The sequence below is a fragment of the Oratosquilla oratoria genome, chromosome 29, assembly GCF_046742065.1.
Source record: "Oratosquilla oratoria isolate Oo_2021 chromosome 29, ASM4674206v1, whole genome shotgun sequence".
NCBI classification, from domain to species: domain Eukaryota; kingdom Metazoa; phylum Arthropoda; class Malacostraca; order Stomatopoda; family Squillidae; genus Oratosquilla; species Oratosquilla oratoria.
In genome coordinates, this window is record NC_134805.1 from 17,758,746 (window position 1) to 17,771,245 (window position 12,500).

At 36.5% G+C, this 12,500-nt stretch overlaps 1 protein-coding gene across 5 annotated transcripts in view; it reads left to right on the top strand.

Annotated features, from left to right (window-relative positions):
• Positions 1 to 12,500, top strand: part of LOC143040622 (teneurin-m-like) — a 988,429-nt gene that overhangs the window by 361,723 nt on the left and 614,206 nt on the right. For 4 of the 5 annotated variants that reach the window (XM_076211786.1, XM_076211790.1, XM_076211789.1 and 1 more), the window contains 2 exons: positions 4,237 to 4,315; positions 5,568 to 5,766. In XM_076211786.1, coding sequence (XP_076067901.1) covers positions 4,237 to 4,315; positions 5,568 to 5,766 — 278 coding nt within the window. The remainder of the gene's footprint in view (positions 1 to 4,236; positions 4,316 to 5,567; positions 5,767 to 12,500) is intronic. The other variant, XM_076211788.1, reaches the window with a different exon arrangement.

Below are 12,500 nucleotides of genomic sequence, written 5' to 3' on the forward strand. Positions count from 1 at the left end.
AAGATAAATAGATAGATATATAGATTAATAAACAAGCGAATATTTAGAAAATACACAGAAAACAAAATCGTTAATTATATAAATATACAAATAAATAAATGAATAGATTAATTAGTACATGAATAAATCAATAAAAACAAATGTATAAGTAGATAAATAAATAATTAAATTAGCAATAAAAATTATTAATAAATAAGTAAATAGAAAAAATAGACTGAATTATGTCAGGCGTTTCACTCAGAACGAAGTCATTAATTAAATAAATAAAGAATAAATAGATAAATATATCAATAAACAAACAAATAGATAAGCATATAAATAAATAAAAAAGTTAGATGAGTAGATAAATAATTGAACAAGGCAAAAAACAGAGAGAGAAAATTTAGTCTGAATTATGTCAGCTGTTTGAGTGAGAAAAAAAAATTACCTTGTGTTTTACAGTACGGACAGTGTGATATTCAGTCTAGATTGTAACCACCCCACCAAATGGTACTTAAAGCAAAGGACTGTCAATTTTGAAAACTAAAATAATAGATAAATAAGAAAGTAAATGAAAAAATAATTATGAAACGGTAGTGTAACGAAATTAAGTCTGTATTCCTTACATCGACAGAACAAAACCACCATTTTCAGAGAAAATAAACATATTATTTTAGCTTCCTATGGTATCACCTCAAGAGAACGAAATAGCTATGAGTAATATTTAGAAATCACTATAGGTACCCAAAAGGTTGATCCCTACCAATTCTCTCTCTCTCTCTCTCTCTCTCTCTCTCTCTCTCTCTCTCTCTCTCTCTCTATATATATATATATATATATATATATATATATATATATTATATATATATATATATATATATATCTATATTTTGCCAAGACTAACTTTTTTTTCCCAAGACTCGAATTTGGGTCAGATTGGATGAGGGAGGGGGGGGAGTTGTCTCAGCCGAAGAAGAATCAATGGAGTAGCGTACGTAATACAATGAAATGTTTCTGTATTTTGTCCTATTCTATTTCATTCTATTCTATTCTATTCCATTCTATTCTATTTCATTATGTTCTATTCTATTCTAATCTATTCTATTTTGCTCTATTCTATTCTAATCTATTCTATTCTATTCTATTTTACTCTATTCTATTCTATTCTGCTCCATTCCATTCTATTTTATGTTCTATTTTATTCCATTCTATTCTATTGTACTCTTTTTTATTCTAATCTCTTCTATTCTATTCTGCTCCATTCCATTCTATTTTATGTTCTATTTTATTCCATTCTATTCTATTCTATTCTATTTTACTCTATTCTATTCCATTCTATTCTATTATACTCTGTTCTATTCTAATCTCTTCTATTCTACTCTATTTTACTCCTATTCTATTCTATTCTATTCTTGTTCTATTCTATTCTGTTTTTTCTATTTCATTAATCTATTTTGCTATTTTTCTTTTCATTTTACTTGTTTTATTTTGCTTATTTTATTTGATCTAATTTCATTTTTCTTTCACGGGTCACAAGATTTTAATCAACTGAGAAGCAAAGTTGAATTAAAAGTGGAGATTTCGAGCGATTGATATCATCATGGCATTTATCTGAATAAGGATTACAAAGGATTACAAAGGCGGACCATGCCGACGAGAGACCTTTTGGTCCATAACTAGGTCGGATGTGCAAATGTGCAAAAAATGAATAATAATAATGATAAATAAATAAATAAATAAACAAGTAAAAATTATAATAAAATAAATAATGATAGATAAAATAAGTAAATGACTAGGTAAAGTTGAATAATAAACAAACAGGTAAATAGTAAATAATAGTTAATTGACATAAATGATAATAAATTGTGATCAAAGAAAAGAAAAACAGACAAATAATAACAAGCAAATAGATAAACCAAGCAGCTTGGTTTTGGCCATAATAAAGCTTCTAAAGTGCGTCACACTTGAAGAGGTGGAATCAAATGGGTTTAAGTGAGGCGAGGAGTTGGTTAACCAAAAGAGAATGGGGTTTAAGTAGAAGTTAGCATTAGCTTACGCGGTTAATGTTAACAAGAAGTTAATTGTAAGTAGTCATAGGTTTTGGAGTAAATAGTGAATTAGTTATATTTCTCCAAGAGGTGAAAGTAGTTAGTAGGAACGGTAGTTAGTAGTTGCAAGTATTCGGAAGTTAGGAGGATATAGACGATATAGATAACTTGGATCTGTTACCTGTGTTAGAAAGAGAAGGTCTGGAGACGGAAGAAGACTGAAAATGTAATGGTCAGTCATCATGAGTCAGTAGTTTTTTGTCAGTTACAGTGGTTGTCTGTCAGTTATCAGCAGTTAGATATCAGTGATCAGTTTGCCAGTTGCCAGTTGTTCTGTGAACAAAGCTTTTGCCCTGGTGCCATTAGGCAAGAATTTCGAATATATTACCTTTGTATTGAGTGCAAATTGCTGATTTGCACACAACACGACTATGAAATTCACTAAAACATAAGCCAAGCGTGATGTCAAATTACAGTTCAAATTGAAACTGTACCTGGAATAGATGTATATGGATCCGAGGTTATATGTAGTGATTGGGGGGAGGGGGAGGGGGGGAAGCGTCGATGAAGCTCCCTTGGGGGGGTGGGGGAGCGTCGATGGAGCGCCCTTTGGGGGTGGTGGGGGGAGGATGGTCTCAAATCACTTCATAACTGCCTGAAGCTTGTTTTCCTATTCCCCCCCTTTTTTTTCCTCCCGTCCCCCTTTTCCGCGTTATTTCTCGCAGACTCATAACAATAGAGTTTTGCCCCCTTTTTTGTATATATATATATATATATATATATATACTATAACGAGCGTTTGATGCTTGCCTGGCTGCATACGTGCCTGTCACACCTGAAGTGATTTCATGAGGGCCTGAAACGTTTCCATTTGTTTCTTCTCGTTTCTCTTCCTTGTTTCCCTTTTAATATTTCTAATGACAAAGAACAGGTTTCTAGAAAACATCTAATTCATGTCCACCTTCCTGTTTGTTTGTCCACTTCTTCGTCTGTATTCCCGTCCTCTCTTACTCACTGTCTGTCTGTCCTTTTGTCCACGTGTCCACCTGTCCATCGATCTGTTTGTCTGTCTTTCTGTGTCTCCTCCTGCCCGATTCTCGAACTGTCCGGGCTTCTGCCTGTCCTGGTCCGGCCTTCAGCCTGTCCGGGCTTCTGCCTGTCCCGGTCCGGCCTTCTGGCTGTCCGGGTCCGGCCTTCTGGCTGTCCGCCATCTGACAAACCAAGCAGCTACATCGTCACTGCTCTACCGTCGTGACAAGCTTTAATGAACAATAAATGGAAGAGAAACAGTGATAGGCGGGGCACTGCCCTCCCCCCCCAAAAAAAAAGGGGGACTGGGGCGGGAGGGAGGGGGGTGTATGTAGGCACTCTCGCCTCGTATCAGATGGGTTTTTTAGGTGTTATTACAAATCGTAATTGAATATTTACGTGAACGGATGAATGTATAAGAGACCTGTGATTTGATTTCGTTTGATGGTGTCGTTGTACGCGAACGCGAGTTTATGACACTTTGTAATAATATATTGATACACTCACAATGTATGCATGTACATGTACATGTGTGAATGCACATGATATCCGTATGTGAAGGCGTGTATGTGCGTGTGCGTGTACATGTGGCCGTGTGAGTATCCGTGTGTTTGTGTGCGTATTTACGCTTTAAGTGTTGTGTGTGTATGTCATATAGACATATAAATACATACGCGAATGATTGTGCAAGCAATTTGATATAAACAAATATGGAAACGAATTGTCTATTTACGCATATTATTCAAACTTACGTAAACACATGCATTTATATACAGAGAAATACGTTTGATCTAGTGATAAATGGGCCTGATATTATATTTGCGTCCCCAATTCTCCATAACATTACAATATGCCATAGGCTAAAGTTGTTGTTTTTTCTATCATAACCATTTAACGATCATTTTATTCTTGAATAATGTTATGCTTGACATAAGGATTAATGATGGCTATAATCGGGGCGGTTTTCATCATGACTTATTTCTAAACTTTTTTTTTTTTTTTTTTTTTTTTTACTTTTGACACAACAAAATTAATTAACTATGCCACGATCCTGAAGGTTAACTACGCCCTAACTATCCCCCACCCTCCTCCAACCATCCACTCCTTCCCACTGAGTCCTTGACTATACCACCATTAGTAACACTTCACTGTTATTGATTACCTCTTTGTTGTCTTTCAGATACAAAAGCGGCTACGTGGCAGAAGGCGGAGCCCTCGTTATGGGCGGCGGATCTCTACGCCCACATTTCCCCCAACAGGTGAGCCTTCACGCCCATTTCAGAATGGGCGTTCTTGTCTCTTCAAGTTAGGCGGGACTTCAAGTCCGTAGGACTTCTTCATCTGTAATGGAATTCATCAGAGATGAGTTTTTTTTTTTTTTTTTTTTTTTTAAGCTTAGGAGAGGTTCTTCCGAAACTTGGAAAATTATTTCATCTGTATATTTGCTCTCGGGTCTAGACAAAAATTATCTCAGGGATGGCGAGTGTAAGCCGTACTTTGCAGAATATCATTAACTTCGCAGTGGAGTTTGTAGTTTTTATTTTATAAGTTAAAAGCGCTTGTTTATGGAATCATTCGTTAAATCCTTAGTTTACGTATCATAGTTCTTCAAACGTAAATTATTTAGATGTTACAGCATAGATAACTTATGATAAAAAGTTTAAAGCGTAGTTTTAATCGAAATCAACAAATCATCAACAATTACAATCGGCGTTTAGATGATAATGTTAAAGTACAGTTGAATGATTATAGATATTAATAAGAACTCATTAATATAATCTATCACTCATAGAAAACAACAAACCACAAAACGTTGTCCATTTAATACAACAAACTACAAAATGATATCGCACGCTACAAACAAAACAAGTCAATCTACAAAACTAAAGACTACCGACTTTACCTATTCCTTTGATTTTGTTTTCACCCTTAGATTTTTTTTAGTGAGCGCCCTTAAAGGTTCCATAGAGAATGGCCTGTAGTCTAGATGAACCTCTAGATACCAAACTAGACAGAAACTTGAGCAGCACCCATAAGACTTCAAGCTGTGTTAGATCCTGAAAATTGCTACAAATCACGAAATATTCTTTTCGATGCAAAGCATAGTTATCCGCACATATATATTTTTTTTACTTTACATGATTTCCTCGTTTTTGCTGAAGTAATATCATTTTGCCCTTGTTCGGTACAAGCCGTTTGTTTACCTAGACCCGTATTGACCTGTTTTATTTGCTTATTAGCAATAACGTAGTGTATAGTACCTGAAGTAGTTGCTAATATACAGTATATAGAACAACACCGATGCTGTAGCCTAGCTCCGACTAGTTATTTAAGTAGACCATAGTTTGCTGTTTATAGTCTTGCCTATAATTTAGCTTTTGGAATGTTAGAACATTTCTTTGCCTGAGTATGCACTAGTGATTACTTTATTCGTTGCTAATATGAAGTACGTATTTCCTCCTCCCACGACGACCGACGCCATAAACTCACCACAAACACTCTTCCTTTTAGATTACAAGACAACTTTCACCACGACCATCTCCCCTCCACAAACAGGGAGTGGTCAGTAGCATGGGCGCAGGGGGCAGGTTCTCCCCTTTGCGTCTCTCCTTCGGGTCCTCTTCCTGGCGGCGGTGCTCCTGGAGGTGCACCGCACTAGTCTTTGTCTGCCTTGCCCTCTGCCTCGCTGGAGCTACCACGTACCTTGCAGGTGAGTCTTCGGCTTCGTCTTCGTCTTCGTTTTTGCCCCCCCCCCCACTTTTTTTTTTTTTTTTTATGTTCTGGAGAAGAAGAGAGAGGACATTAAACTTTAGGAAAGGAAAAGGATTTTTTTATTTTTCGTCATGTTCTGAAGGAGGAGGAGGAGGAGGAAGAAACTAAAGCAAAGAAGAAAAGGAAAAGTATTTTTTTTTTTTTTTTTGTCATGTCTGGAGAAGAAGGAGGAGGAGGAAATTAAGGCAAAGTAGAAAAGGATTTTTTTTTTTTTTTTTTTAATGTTCTGGAGAAGGAGGAGGAGGTGGAAGAAACTAAAGCAAAGAAGAAAAGGAAAAGTATTTTTTTTTTTTTTTAATGTTCTGGAGAAGGAGAAGGAGGAGGAGGAAATTAAAGCAAAGTAGAAAAAGGAATTTTTTTTTTCTTAATGTGCTAGAGAAGGAGGAAATTAAAGCAAAGTAGAAAAGGAAAAGATTTTTTTTTCTTAATGTTCTGAAGAAGGAGAAGGAGGAGGAGGAAATTAAAGCAAAGGAGAAAAAGAAAAGGATTTTTTTTATCATGTTCTGAAGAAGGAGAAGAAAATTAAGGCATAGTAGAAAAGGAAAGGATTTTTTTTTTGTCATGTTCTGAAGAAGAAGAAGGAGGAGGAGGAGGAAGAGGAAATTAAAGCAAAATAGAAAAGGAAAAGGATTTATTTTCATCATGTTCTGAAAAAGAAGTAGGAGGAAATTAAAGTAAAGGAAAAAAAGAATAAAAAACGGATTTTAGGAAGAGTGATACGAAAAGTAACATGACGAGGAGGAATAGGAGGAGGAGGGGGAGGGAAAGTGGAAATGAAGAAGGATGAGGAAGAATGAGGAAGAGGACTTGAGGTAGGGGAGAAGAGACAATTGAGAAAAATGGACGAAGAGAAAAGATTAGTGGATGGATGAATTTAGGAACCGGGAGGCATTGAAGGAGAAAGGGAAGATTAGAGGCAGAAACAGATTTAGCTGACGCAAAATGGAGACGAATAGGAGAGAGAGAGAGAGAGAGAGAGAGAGAGAGAGAGAGAGAGAGAGAGAGAGAGAATAACACAAGGTTTGATTTAGGAACGAAGAAAAAACAAATTTTTAAAAAGAGAGGATAAAGAAAGAGATGTGGTGTGACTTACAAGGAGGTGGTGGTAGTGGTAGTGGTACTTGTACGGGTGATGATAAAAGCGGTGGAGTATCCTTGTATTTTGCATCTTATTCAAGTCATGAGACTTATGCATGACTCTTCGCACTCAGACCGAACATTCCCTCGTCGGAAGAGTCTCGTGTGTCAAAACATCACCTGACTTAAGTGCTTTGCTAAGAATAGACTGATGCAATACTAAGACCCAAAGGTATCTCTGGACATTACTCTCTATATAATCCAACCATCGGAATCCTTTACTGGGATAAATTTGTATGCGTTCTTCATACCAAGAACTCAGTGTCTTTGTGGTACCAAACCACAGTAGACAAGTATTGTAGATTAGGCTTTGATTAACTCCACCAACCCATCTAACACGTAAATCGATACGGATACAGCGGTGGTGGTGATGGTGAAGACTGTTGTGTAGGTTCTTGTTGTACAGATTGTGATGGAGGTTGTTATTCCTGTCTTTGTTGTTCTGGTGGTAATAGTGACAAATGGTGGTAGTGATGATGGTTATGGTGTTGGAAATCGCGGTGTAAAATGTGGTGAAAGGTGATGTTGTTATTGTTGTTGTTTTGGTGGTAGTAGTGCTGATGGTGGTGGTGGTTGTGGTTATGGTTGTGGTTATGATTGTGGTTGCGGTTGTAGTTGTAGTTGTAGTTGTGGCTGGGGTTGTGGTTGTGTTTGTGATTGTGGTTGCGGTTATGGTTGTGATTGTGATTTTTTTATGGTTGTGGTTGTGGTTTTGGTTGTTGTTATGGTTGTGATTATGGCCTTGGTTGTAGTTGTGGTTATGGCTGTGGTAGTGGTTATGGCTACGATTGTGGTTATGGTTGTAATTGTGTTTGTGTTTGTGATTGTGGTTGTAGTTGTGGCAGTGACGGCTGTTATGAAAACCATCATTGAAAAAAAGAACTGAAAGGATTAGAACGACGATAAAAGGAGAATAGAATAAGAAAGGCGAGACGTAAAGAGGCGTGAAGAGAATATTTGGATATGAATAGAATAAAAAGATTGAACATATGAAAAGAAAAACAAATAGAAAATGCCTCGAGATCAGGAAAGCTTAAAAGAAGGAAGGAGAAGCAAATTAGAATATGTGCATTTCTCGTGGTGTCAAAGAAGACCACTGCATTGACTGCAGACCTATTTTTTTTATTATCATTTATATTATTATTTACATTATTATTATTATTATTATTATTATTATTATTATTATCATTATTGTTGTTGTTATTATTATTATTATTATTATCATTATCTTTATTATTATTATTATCATTATTATTATTATCATTATTATTATCATTGTTGTTATTATTATTATTATTATTATTTTTATTATTATTATTATTATTGTTTTGTTATTATTATTTCATTTTTTAATCGTTTGTATTAATTTCTTTATATTATATATATTGTGTTTGTCAAAGAAGGCCACAGTATTGGTTGCAGACCTATTTTTCTTTATCATTTTATATTTTAATAATTTATATTAATTTATCTTATATATATTTGTGTAGTCATGTATTTATTTATATAATAAAGAAATTATTTGTTTATTCAATTATTCCTAATTACCTACTTATTTAATTGTAATTAATTTATTTTTCTATACATATAATTGTTTCTTTTTTCATTTATTTATTCGTTTATTCATTTATTCATTTATTTTGTTCATTTATTTATCTATATTCTACCTATTAGTTTATATGTTCTTCTATATACTTATTTATTTACTTAACTATGTCTATTAATTTTATTGTTTCTCTCCTTCTTTATCTATACAGTATGTCTATCCATTTAGTTGATTAGATAAAAAGTTGATTAGATGGTTAGTTATTTAGCCAGAGATAAACTCGCAATCTTGCTGAAAATATATTACGTATTCGACTGTTTTGATGAAAGTGTGAAAATCGTATGAACGACTGACCGCAGAAGAGAGAACGGGGGGATCTTCTATTTGTCAAGAGATGAATATTAGGCGTCATTTCTTCCAACTTGGGTACATGAGCTTATTTGATATAATGTATTCAGTAGAAAATCCTTAATTAACCCAGCAGCCTCCAGTTTGAGCATTCCAGGCATTGTCATTTACATATATGCTTGCAGAAGTTTGTTAGATGACTATTCGTATTTATCATGAGCACGCTGAACACACACACACACACACACACACACACACACACACACACACACACACACACACACACACACACACACACACACACACACACACAGGTATGCTTTTTCAAAGGAATGAAAAAGCATACCTGCGAAACTAGTCAGGAATAAACTCGGACTAAGACTCCTCTGTTTCCTACTCCACTTACGCCATATGTGTATATATATATATATATATATATATTATATATACATATATACATATATATATATAAATATATATATATACATTATATGTATACATATATATATACGGTATATATATATATACATATACACATACATATACATATACACATACATATACATATATACATATGTATACATATATACATATATATACATATATACATATATACACATACACATACATACACATATACACATACATATACATATACTCGTAGATATACATACATATACATATGTATGTATATGGAAACAAGGACATGTTTTCATACATATACATTGTTCTTCTTGAGACTTGGGAGGAACTTGATATGTTGCACACAGTGGCCGGGGCATTGTTCAGTGATGTATGGAGCAACGAAGAGGAGAATAAGAAATATATCATATGTGTTAGAGCAGAAAGAGTCTTCTCCTTGGAAAATGTGTCTGACGGTGATAAATGTGGGAATAATGATCCAAGAAACTGGTGGTAGTTGTGGTGGTGGTGGTGGTTGTAGTCTTGATGGTGGTGGTAGTGGTGGTTGTGGTGGCGGTTGTGGTAGTTGTGACGGTTGTGGTTGTGGTGGTGGTAGTGGTGGTGATGGTTGTGGTGGTGGCGGTTGTGGTAGTTGTGATGGTTGTGGTGGTGATGGTGGTGGTTGTGGTGGTGGTGATCTCTGATATGGTGGTGGGTATGGTGGTGAAAATCGTAGGTATGGTGTTGTGGTTCATGGTTGGTAGTGATCTAAGTCGTAACGAATCCACCATTTGTGGTGTAACTTATTGGTATTGATCCAATTGTTTGCGTACAGTATACCAGTTACGATGGTGCAGAATCTTATGGTGTCAGTGGTGGTGATAGAGTCGTAAGTGATGGTGGTGAGTGGTGTTGATGGTGATCCCAATAGTTCCAACTTTGAAGACACGAGCTATGATATTAACATTGTTTGCTGTGTCTTGTTAGAGTGTCTGTTGTCTTCGACCTTTCTAATAACATCAAACCCGATTCCTAAGACACGCGCGATGTAATAATAGTAACTATTTTAGTGGTGATAACACTAACGTTTCGTAGTGACAGAAACACATATGCAAACGTTTTAACTAACGTGGGGAGAAAAAGGAGGACGAAGAGGAGGAGGAGGAGGAGGAGAAAAGAGGAACAGGAGGATAAAGGTAAGGGTGGTGTATTGAACCAGAAGACCAAAGACGAGAAGTGGTGTATTGTTGGTGATAGTGATGGAGATAGTGGGCGTACCGGCGAGGTTGAGGGCGACTAGGCAAGCCTCGTGGAGGACCTGAAGAGCTTCGAGCTCTGTGACGGACTTGAAGGCGAGGAAGGACGAGCGAACAATGAGATCAAGAGCTGAAGAGTTGTAGTTGGAGCTATTGGGCGGTCAAGAGAGGGGGGACAGAAAGAAAGAGGAGGAAGAGGAAGAGGAAGAAGAGGAGGAAGAGGAAGAAGAGGAGGAAAGGGAGGGATAGGAAAAGGGGAGGAAGAGGAAGAGGAAGAAGAGGAGGAAGGGGAGGAAGAGGAAGAAGAGGAGGAAAGGGAGGGATCGGAAAAGGGGAAGGAGGAAGAGGAAAAGAGGGAAAGAAGAAGGGACAGGAGGAAGAGGAAGGAAAGAGAGATGGGAAGATAGAGGAAGAGAGAGGAAGGAAAGAGATTATGGCAGTAGGAAGGAAAGGAGGTAGAGTAGGAGGAGGAAGAGAAGAGTATGAGGAACAAGAAATGAGAGAAGAGATGAGGAGGAACGAGAGGAAGAGGAAAAAAAGAGGGAAGAGGAGTAGGAGGTTGAGGAAAATGGAGAGGAAAAGAGGAGGATTAGGAGAAATAGAAAAAGGAAAAGGTATAGATGGAAGAGCAAATAGAGGAGGAAAAAGAAGAAGGAGGAGGAGGAGGAGGAGGAAGAGGAGGAGGAGGAGAAGGAAATAGAGGTGAGTGAGGATCTGAAGAAGGAATGAGGAAATGAGAAGAAAGTAGAAAGTGTTCCACCCCCCCTTCTCCTCCTCCTCCTCTTCTTCCTTCCCTCCCCTCCCCCCTTCTTCTTTTCTCTCCCCGTTCCCTCCTTTCCCCTTACTTAATCTCAAGCATATGTATCTCAACTTGTACTTGAAAAAGCTGTAATAAGCGAAACGTCGTACAAATAAAGGCTCCGTCCTCATATGGTGTTTAACTCGTCAAGAAAGTAGAAGAAGAGTGAAATGGAAGAAGAGAGGAAGGAACTAAAGGAGAATGAGGAATAGAGAATAAATAACGAGAGAATGAACATAAAATGGCCACAAAAAAGAAAAGGAAAAAATTTCGACAGAGAATGAGAGTAAGATCAAAGAATATAAGAAATATGAAGAAATATTTTAGAAGTAAATAACAAGTAAAAATGAGAATAACAAGGGAAACAAGAAGAAGAGATGAAGAGAAGAAGACGGAAAAGAAGAGAGAAAGGGCCAAAGAAAAACAAGAAATATGGGTTAAGTTTGGGTGAATTAGGTTAACTTAGCTTGGCGCATAGATTAGTTTGAGTTAACCTAGTTTTGGTTAGGTTAGGTTTGCTCTGGTTAGATTAACTTAGTAGGTTTTGTTTATGTATTTTTGTAACAGCTTGAGTAAGGGTTAGACATTGGTTTGATTAGGTTAGATTATCTTGGTTTACTATAAATTAGGTTAGATTGATTTAGCTTTGGTTACGCTAGCTTAGCTTTGTTAAGGTCAGGTTAGTTTAGTTTAAGTTAATATAACATTTTATAACACACAAGAAACCCACAGTCGGAGAAAATAGACTTCGAATAAAAGAAGATTCTATATTTCGGCTGCCAACTGTAGCCCTCCTCAGGAAAGTACAAATTTGACACTACATTTCTGTTTATAACATTTTATAACTTGGGTTAGCCTGGGTTAGTTTAGCATATGAAAGAATAGTTTTGGTTAAACTATAAGATAAATTTGTTATATTGTAATAGGAAAAGAGATAACAGAATGTACTCGAAGAATATCATGATCACATACGCAGGCGTTTCTGGACGAGAAGGAAGGAGGAGGAGGAGGAGGAGGTAGAGGTGGAGGAGGAGGAGGAGGAGGGGAAGAGAATAGAAGAAAAGCTCATTGGCGATTAACGGAAAAGTTGAAGCTGAACAATGGTTAGGAAGAGGAAGACAAAAAAACGGAGATGGGAATGGAAGAACAAAAAGGGGGACCAGAGGGGGGGGAGGGAGGAGGGA